Source organism: Merops nubicus, unplaced genomic scaffold (assembly GCF_000691845.1).
Source record: "Merops nubicus isolate BGI_N331 unplaced genomic scaffold, ASM69184v1 scaffold10960, whole genome shotgun sequence".
Classification (NCBI taxonomy): domain Eukaryota; kingdom Metazoa; phylum Chordata; class Aves; order Coraciiformes; family Meropidae; genus Merops; species Merops nubicus.
Window position 1 is genome coordinate 32,037 of NW_008582181.1, and position 10,172 is coordinate 42,208.

General features: G+C 42.3%; 1 protein-coding gene across 1 annotated transcript; it reads right to left on the reverse strand.

The window, feature by feature from the left end:
- On the reverse strand, positions 1–9,429 carry LOC103769658 (excitatory amino acid transporter 5-like; the record flags this gene model as incomplete). The annotated part of the gene is made up of 4 exons (XM_008936883.1): positions 1–237; positions 2,353–2,452; positions 6,033–6,167; positions 9,235–9,429. Coding segments are annotated over 4 exons (667 nt in total), but the record flags the coding sequence as incomplete, so codon positions are not given.
- Between the last annotated feature and the right edge of the window lie 743 nt (positions 9,430–10,172).

Consider the following 10,172-nt stretch of genomic DNA (forward strand, 5'->3'; position numbering starts at 1 on the left):
TCACACATTTGTTTCTAGTTCATTTATTTCAATAGTGCAGTGGTCTTTACTGTTGGATTTCTTAGTGTGATTCTCCACTGGACCTTCTTCTTGCTCCACTTGTACGGGTATGTGGTGCTGAAACCCTTTCACTGTTTCTGGTCCACGAGATTCATTCATGGTCTTCACACAGCCATTTCTCTGGTAAGCCACAATCTGATGGATGTTAACAGGCTTAGTTTCACAGATCAATGGCACCTATGTGAAAAGCATTAAGATCTGGAATACTGCCACTGTTTGCTGTGTACAACAGGAAAGGAATTTTGACGTTGAAAGCCTGTGGTCTGCTTTACATTCCCCAGGATTATCTAGGGCCTCCAAAGACTTCCAGGGCCTGTTTCTAATACACACTAAAACATCTTTGAACCACCTGGATAAAGTGAAGGTGTCTCTAAGTATGTGAAAATGTTAATTCTATCATAAATATACTTACATTAACTTACATTATTAACTTACACTCACAGCTGCTTGCATCAGTGTAAATAGGGTAAATAAAGACTAGAATTCCAGGGCTAACTTTGCAAAGATATGGATTCTCAATGGGCACTGGGCAGTGCTTGCTCTCGAGTGCAATTACACAGACCAGTAAGTCTTCTGCTGTTGCCTTCTGCCTTCCTTCTAACCGAGTAAACTAACTCCTGCCTTTTCAGTCTGCACTGTTTCAGAAGAAATAAAGAGGATTTTATTAACTGATTCATAAGCTAAATATTGAAATGTCCTTTAAATCAAACCAGGAGTTCTGATGGGGAAAATAAGATGTAAATGCTGGCAGAGAAAAGAAGTGGGCTTGCAGCTGAGAAAATTTGACCTTTGGGTATACTAAGGAGATTACTAACTCCACACATTGTGTAACCAAAATGTATGGCAGACTGATGGTATATTTTAACACAATTATAGAGCATGATGCAAAGAAAAATCTCATCACAGATTACTAAATAATCCCTTAGGAGGAATTTTATATTCTTGAAACATCTCTTCTTGAGTTCTGGCTGAGTTCTAAGTACAGCAGTGAAATGTCAGGCGGCCTGTGTTATGGAGGAACTGGGACTATGCTCCTGCCTCTGTAACAGATGACATGCCTTAATTTTCTATTAGATTGTAGGTTTACAATTTTGTAGCTAGCTATATGTGTAGCCCATATATTCAAGCCTCATCCTGCCATCGGGTACTGCGTGTGCTAAGTACCTCAGAGGATAAGGGCTTTCTAGGTAAAATGAAAGGGCAGGAATATTAAATGGATGTTGCAGGAAGGCATGAGAATGGCATTTACTGTAAAGATGTCTGTAAAATGGGAGAAATAACAATAGAAATAAAACTTTGCTTTTAATACTGTTTTTCTTTGTAAAATAGTACAAGTGATGCACAGAAATGAAACATGCCATGTGAAAATCAGTCCTGGTGGAGAAACTTCTCTGCCTAAGCTATTCTGTCTCTGGGGAAGAAAAGTAGTGAGAGTGTGCCATGAGCTGAAATGGTTGGGGATTAGCACCTCCAAGAGTGATGGGCTCGTGGAGTTAGGAATCTCCTTTGTCAAGGATTTGAAGGAAGAACATGAGAAGGAGTGTCCTTCAGAAAAGACTGAATGATGCATGCCAAGGAGGAAGGGATAACAGCATAGGAGTGGAGGGAGGCAGGGGTAGAATACCTCTGTTTTGTGGTGTATGGAGAAAGATTTAAAGAAGGAAAGACAAAGATGTAAGGAGGGACTTGTATTAAACGCAGAAGGCATGAAGATGCCTGAGAATGAATCCTAGAATGGAGCAATATCCTTGTGCTAGTCCAGAAAGGAAACTATTGTGGTGGTGGCTTCAGTATGTTAACACAGGGGCTTGAAACACCCAAGGGAGTTGCTCTTGTTGTTAACGTACTGATTGTGCACCTAAGCACTCTTAGATAGCTTTACCTCCCCCCTCACACAAACACTCAAGGACATTTGTCACCCTGCTCTGTTGCTGGTCATATTTTTAGAAGCAGTATGACTTAGTGGCCAAGTAGGACTTGGGTCCTGAGCATGGGACTCAGAGCTCCAGCACCTCCTGCATTTGCAGGCCCGTGCAGCTGCGACTCCTGCTCACAGTCCCCGTGTGCCAGACACGGCTGGCTGTCAGGCTTTGAGCCTGGGTGGCTTTTTACATGATCTCATGGAAAAGGACCCCTCCACCCCATCTGGCTGAGCAGCACATTGCCCAATTTCGTCCCCTCTCTGGAACACCTTGTGTAACTAGGTGAAACACAGGCAGGAGGCTGAAAGCTGGCGGGTTCTCTGCCGTAACACGGCCCAGGCCAGCACAGCCTGGCTCATTCTGGAGTTACCTCATCACCGTCCTTGACAAACTCCTTCCGGCAGATGTGGGCCATGATCCCAGCAGCCAGCGCATCTCCCAGGACATTGATCATTGTCCTAAACCTGTCTCTGGAGAGCGAAATAGTAATGGTAAGTTGTTGGCTCTTTGGGCACACTCCTACGCCTTCAGCGCTGCAGTAACTACAGCTCAAGGCCAGTTTTGCCATTTCTATGAGCTAACGAGTTTAGAAATGGTTGCAAGGAGTTTGGCACGGGGCAGCTGCTGATCCTGAGCTGCTCCGTGGAGTTTTCCAGCCTTTTCTGAGCTCAGGGCTCTGTGCTGCCACATGCTTTAATTAGTAGCTGAGCTAACAAGAGCAGCCATGACTCCCTACACCCGCAAGCTGATTCAGCACTGGAAAGGTTTAACACAGATGATCGAGAGTGCATTTATGTCTGAGTTTTTATGTTAAGGGCCAGTATTATGGGCAGACTTGGAGGCTGGTGCTGCAAATGTCATAATTCAATAATGGTAGAGGGCAGCCAATACAGCCAGTACCTTATATTAGTTATTAAGGTCCCAATCTCAGCAACCAAAGTACTAATTAAGGGTATTATTGGACTGGTAGAACGTGCAGAATACAATCAAAATTATTCAGATGACTGCTGAATAACTGCACTCCAAATTTAAGCAGGCACTGACCATATTTAAATCATGTTAATTTCTGATAAAACTGTGGTTGCTATGGCTACCAGTGGCTCTTAAAGATCCTTCATTTTCAGTTATCATCTTTCTGAATTTAAATTTGTATGCTTGACAGTATGCTGTATTTATATGGTTTTATTATTTTTCATTTATGCATATATGTGATTATTTCCTACCCACCGTCTAAAAAATAAATCTATTGAAATACAGCCTGTAAATACACAAAAGTCAGTGGCTGTCACAGACAGAGTTACACTTCAAACAGCTTGGAATCTATTAGTTAAAACTGACGAGATTTCAAATAGTCCTTACAGCTTTTAAGCCTGAAACATATCACATCTTTTCCAAGAAAAACATACACATCTTCAAACTGTGTCATATTAGTAACTTAATTTATACATGTGGGTTATAAAATGGAGGTTCAGAAATCTCCAGATGTTTGGCTTATTAAAGTCAGTGATGGTCCAATATCAACAGTGTTCAGATTTCTGATCCTGTATCTTAATATAGCAAAGAATTGAAACTGTGTGCTGATTTTTTTTCCAGACATTTTAAGCATGTACTCTATGCATGCAAACGTTCATGCAGTTGCTTCCCTAATTAGCATGAAAGTTTCTGCATGAAAGGTTATTTACATCTGCTCTTCCCCAAATTGCACACTCAACTCTGAGGAACTCCAGCAAAAACCTTCCCCAGCCTCCACCTAGGTGTGGCTGTTGACTCCAGGACCCAGTCCTACACTTGTTTGCTGAATCCATTTTTCTAACTCCTGCTGTTCTGATTTGGGGTTTTGCCTTGAGGAACATTCCCACAGGAATAGGCTAAGCAGGGAAAAATACTGTTGCAGCACATATGATAGACGTTCCTGTTACAAATAGACTTTTCTTTCCTTGATTGATCCTCAGTTTTTGATTTTTGGAAAGACATTCTGAGTTGTTAATTTTGGAATGTGCAGAGAGTCAGCTGTGGTAGGGAAGAAGCTGTATGAGCAGAGCTCTAGAATTTGCACTCCCTTCTGGGCTCCGATTAGCATCCCTTATGAAGACAGGATTTTTCTGAGAAAACAGTGCACAACACTGAAAGTCTTCAGAAAATGGATTGCCTGGCACGTTGTTTGACCAGTTCTATTCCATGTCTCTGAGTGTAGGGAGCACTCTGCACTGGGCAGAGTAGAAACCACACCACACACCACTGACATTTCTCCACTGAGAGGCCAACCTGCTGCTAGTGGCATTTCCTCCAGTGGAAACACGTGAGTCAGGTCTTCCAGTGGTACTTCAGCTCTAGATGATATTATTAAAGATACAAAACTTTTACCTTGTGTTTAATAAATTAGCTGGGAAACCTTTTTATTTTCTTCTTTGTGTCTCTAGGCACTAGCTAACGGAATGAAGTTCAAATAGATGTTGTGGCTACCTAAATGAGTTGTATTATCTGCAGTGCATTGTAATGGGCATTTCGATCTCATGAGATCATCCAACCAGGCTTCTTTAAGCATTCTTCATACTCCAGTATTTCCAAAACTAATACTGACAATATTCACCGTGTCAACCATGTTGACACTTTGCATCTGCAGGCTCTTCAAACCACCAAGTGCCGAAATATAGAAATACAGTTTTTGTTTGACCTTCTGCAAAAGACAGAAAATTGGGTCTGATCCTTGCTGACTTTTAATACCATCTGGAACTATAGCCTGAAAAAGGTTTTTTGTCTGTTGTTTTGAAAAGTTTTGTAAGAACTGTAATTCCCATATATGTTGGAAGACTTACTGGAAAAACAAAGAAATGTTGATGTTGCAAGAGCTGGGCAAAACCTAAGCAATATAGAGGGGAAAGGCTTTTGTAATACAGCTTAAAGTGCTTCGATTCTGTTGTGCTTCATTAACTATTGAGCTGCAGTGACTAGCATTAGAAAGGCTGCACTATCAAAATCTAAACTGCCATTCCCGAGTTTAGGTGCCCACAGCAGGTATCATTTATCCTTCACAGAAAAATATTCTTGATATTCCTGAAATAAAATATGCATACAACAAAAGACTCATAACTCCTATTAATAAAAATAATATTCTATTGCACTGAACAGGAAAGTAAATAGTATCTTCTCACAATTTTTTGTACAAAAAATCAGTGGCTTAAAGTCTAATAAAATCAATATATAACGGAATGGACTTGTAACATATTTTCACCTAAAATCTTGATGTAATGAAACTCCACTGTATTAATGAAGATATATTTTATAGAGATTAAATAAAAAATCATTTGGACTGTATCCTTGTGGATGCATATTCTAGATATGTTGTTAGTTGAAATGCTAACTACCTAGGGACACCAGTAGTTTATGATTCATCTTCCTAGACTATTCAAAATTGATTGACATCTACATAAAAGTTAAGAGTTCACATAAACTACTCCTTAGGAATTTTTGAAGTGGTTCTTCTCACAGGTGACATGAGTCTCCTGTATTCTGAGTGTGTTAAGTTTTAGCCTGCACCTCTGCTGTCAAATCCTCAGTGACCAGGGGTGCAGCAAAGTAACCTCTCTACAGAATGGCTGCCCTTGCAAAACATGGAGCCACTTCCATTGCCTGACTACTCTTCTAGATAAAAAATCATTCTTAAGTTCTCTCATGATCTGACTTAAGGTAGTCACTTTGGCTTCTTCATCCTCCCTCCCTGTGAATGTGAAGGACAATTGATCATTGGCTTCTTCAGGACTATCTTATCTGTATCAGAAACCGCTGTGCTGACTCCACTTCTTCCACCTTTCCATGTAGGTCACCTTGTCCAAGTCTCACCTAGACTCTCTCTCATTTGTCTATGTCATTTTTCAGTATAATGCCCACTTTGGCAGAGTATTTAATCTGAGGCCACGTTAGCACCTTTTCAAACAAAACAATTACTTCCCATGCCTTTTCTGTATATCTGCAATACTGTGCCCCTGGAGACCATTTGCCTGTTTGGCAGTGTTGTCACACTGGAAGCCTCAGAAGCTCAGTGTTACTTACAGAGCCCAGTCGACAGCAATGATCAACGTGATGTCGTCTGTTGGGAGCCCAACCGAGGTCAGAACAATGACCATTGTCACCAGGCCAGCCTGTGGGATACCCGCAGCACCTATGCTGGCAGCTGTAGCTGTGATGCTTTAACAAAGAAAGAAAGGAATAAGCTTTACCAGTGATGGGCTGCTCTTCAAGAAGCTATCCCATGTTTCTACAGGAGCTTTATTAAACCGTAATCCTTCTTACACGAGCTACGGCACAGAAGTGCCAGTGTTTTGTGGGCAGAAGCCAGGTCAGAGAGCAAGAGCAGGCCAAACTGTCTGCCCAGCGCTAAATTCTCCCCCTCTACCCTTCCAGCCTCGGCACTGGCGGGGCAGTTCTGTTATCTCTTAATATCTGGAGTGCCGGGGCAGGGGGCAGCCAGGCTGTGAGCTCCTCCCAGTCACGCCAGCTCCTCGTGGCCGTGGCTCTGCCAGCACCCCTGGCAGCAGAGCTCCCAGCAGAGCTCCCTGAGCCACCACCGCAGTCCCTGTGCCAGGGCAGCCCGCGGCTGGCCACGGCTGGGCCTTCAGCGTCCATCCACCTCCAACGGGCAAAGCCGAGGGTAAGAGGCTGGGCCAGGGGTGAAGTCCTTGCACAGCACATGGCTTTGCACACTTGGATCTCAATATGAAGCAAGTGTGAATGCGACTGTACCTCTGCAGTTTCTGGAAAGTATTTTTGCTTGACCTTCACACCATTTTTTCAGCCAGGCAGGCAGAAATGAATGGGAGACAGGGGCAAGAGTGGACCTGGCAGGCTTAACATTTTTTCATAATGTTATTTTTAGGGAAGGATTTAATTTCTTTTTCCAGGAGCAAAAGTGACTGAATAGATTCATTTCCACCCATTTAGCCACTTCCAAGAGCTAGGCCATCCAGTAGAAAGACAAACCCCAAATGTTGACCGTTGTAAAAGGATGACATAAAGCATACACACTGATAATCCACTGCACTCATCAATCCAGAGTTTCAGAGCTTTTGGCAAGCTGTTAGGTCTCATTAATCTCCTGTGATGGAAACTGAGGGTAACAGTATTCACCCATATGGAAGCTGAGACACAGAGATATCCAGTGTTTTGCTCATAGCTGCACAGTGTACCAGTAGAGCAGCATTACTGTTAATAACTAGAGCCCTTTCCTGCAATAAAAAAAATACATTTGCAGGTGGTTGTGGTGGGGAACAAGAAAGACTTACAACAACATTTTGTAAAAGTTAGCTTGTACAGCATCCCAATGGATTTGTAGCGGGCAGAGAATAGGTAGAAAGGAAAGGACAGAAGCTCAGTAGATAAATAAGAGATAAATATAATGAAGGTTGAAAGGCTGTCCAGTTAGTGCTATAAACTGGCTAACTGACCAGGACTGCTTCTGCCTCCTAAGGCAGTTCAGATCACAAAGCCTCATTACTTAATTAACTAGGTTTAACTACAATTGTACAGGCAAGCTAATCTGCTATTCCATTCAGTTTTGACCTTAATGTAGACGTTTCTTTCCAGAATATGCTCAGTTGATGGGAATAGGATTGTTACTCTCTTTTTCTGCTACAACTAGATCTGCATAATCACATTGATATAAACTGTCAACCTGGATTTTACAAACTATGAACAAAAGAGACTAATTATTTTTCTAAGATTTTCTCCCTTCTGGCAAAAAATATCCTGGTTCTTAGGAATATTTGAATTTTAGGTCTCCAGTTCCTAAAATATCAAGATCTGGAACAGATTTGGCCCATAGTATACAGTTAGAATTTGGTTTCAGATATTCAAGATACTGAATCCATCCTGATTTCCTATTTATAGCCTTCTTTTGTAAGTGAAGCTTTTTATTTCTTTTGCTTTCTTGGATCTTTTCAATCATTTGTAATTTCCTTCTACTGTCTTTACTTCTGGCCCTTATGTACTAGTATGGGGAGTGAAAACAAAGAGACAAAAGAGGGATTTGCTAAAAGAAAACTAGAACTCCTTTCCGTTTGCTGTCACCCTCCTTCTTCATTTCTTAAATCACCATTCTCTAACTCAACGTGTATATAATGTCTGCCCATGAACTGGGCCACATTCTAGGACCACATTCTGTACACATCTCCAAATTCAAAAACACCAAAACCTAAATTTTAGCACAGGGTCATTCCAACAGTTTTGAGAGAGAGAGAGAGAGTGAGAGAGAGAGAGAGAGAGAGAGAGTGCGTGAATCAAGAGCTCATATGGGCACAGTTTATTTCTTCTGTTTCTAGTCTAACCTTATCTTGCCAGAATCCTATAGCAAACCTCAGCTGCCATCTGGAGTTAGTTTCAGGACTCTCCTCTTACTCTGATGAAGGTTTTCAAGTTCAGCAGAAGATGCCAAGGCCCAGTGGTGTAAACAGGGCAGTGATGAAGTCACTGGGTGGGTAGATAAGCAGATCTCAAATGTGTTGCACAAGTTTCTGATTATGAGGAATGTTTTTCTAATCATTTGTTCCCTGCTGGAAACCTGCAGGTTTCAGTCCCTCAGGCATTCTTTGGCAGCCACTGGAGTCATTCTGGCAGTAATTACTCAGTTGGATCTTCCAGTCTTTTGGCTCCATTACAGACCTTTCAAGGACAGAGTATGTAGCTATAGCACTCACTACCCACTGAGAGCACAGTTGTTTATGGAGCTTTCTGCTTTAACAAGCAGCAGAGAGACATTTAAAAGGTATCTGAGTGATATGACATCTTCATGAAGCCTGCCTTGATAGCATTTGTCCTCCTTCCCTGTTCCCCTCTGCTCTGAGGTTTGACAAACAGCTGCCTATTCCCTGTTACCTCACACAGGATTTCCAAGTTTGATTTTTTTAATGCTTTCCTCTCATGTAAAGATGCAAACCAGATTTAAAGTTAAAAACAACTCCGAAATTTAAACTAGTGTTTTAAACACCAATAATAATAGTAAGATGTCCCAGTCTTAATGAATTATCAATGAGTTGCCTAAAAGTAAAAACTAGACAGTTATCCTCAAACAGAAACATGTTTCCTGGTGTCCACATGCTTCTATTGTACAGTCCCAATTTAAAAATAACCACCACAGGAGGAGTGCACCCTCTGATAACAGCAAAGATGAGCTTTGCCCTGCACATTGCTGTAGACAAGCATTGTGGGTCACACTCAACAACAGAAGCAAACTGCAGCAGGTAGAATTTGGAGTTGGTACCTTATGGTGATGATCTGCCCGAAGTCCAGCTCGTAGTTGTTCACCTGGGCGATGAAGATGGCGGCCACGGCCTCGTAGAGCGCCGTCCCGTCCATGTTGATGGTGGCTCCCACCGGCAGCACGAACCTGGCGATCCTCCTGTCCACGTGGTTGTTCTCCAGCAAGCACTTGAAAGTGATAGGCAGCGTGGCTGAGCTGCAGGACAGCAGGGAAGCACACAGTGAGCTGTTTTTATTTCCGGGGAAGAGGATGAGTTGTGCAGACCTTCTCCTGGCAGGGTGATTTTTACACCAGCCATCTGAGCACTGCTTCCCATCCCTTGGTCTACACGTGTGCTCACTTGCCACGTGACTCACTCCTTTGCTTGCGGGAGGGTGAAGACAGTTAGGTGTGTAAATGCTAGAGTTAGTGCAAATTTTGCTTCCTCAAAATTAACAAGGTCGTTCTCTCTTGCCCTCTTTCTGAAGAAAAGGGACAGAAATCCTGCAGAGGCAGTACTGAGCACTCAAACATAAACCAGGGGAAACGCCCTGTGCAGCTGATTAGCAAAATCTCTGAAAACTTGTGCACTCATGGTTTCTAAAAATGTTTCCCTCCAGGCCTTCTGAAATAGAAAGCCATTTTTAAACAGCAAGAGTAACCATAAACCAAGGAAAGATATAAAGCAAGAAAGGCTCTTTATTCACTGTAGGGAACTGCTGTGCAGATGCCCTTGGGGATTGTTCCTGCTCTCACTGCATGTTGGCAGGACTTGGATGATCAGTTTAGACCATGAATTATAATGGCAGTGGGTTTCCAGGAGACTGGAATACTGCTTGAGTTCAGCTCTAAAATAGCCCAGAGGCAATGGCTCTGTCCAAGAGCCTCCTCCTGCTTTTGCCACAGGACACATTAATGAAGTAGCATCCTACCTCATTAATGCATATATATAAATATAT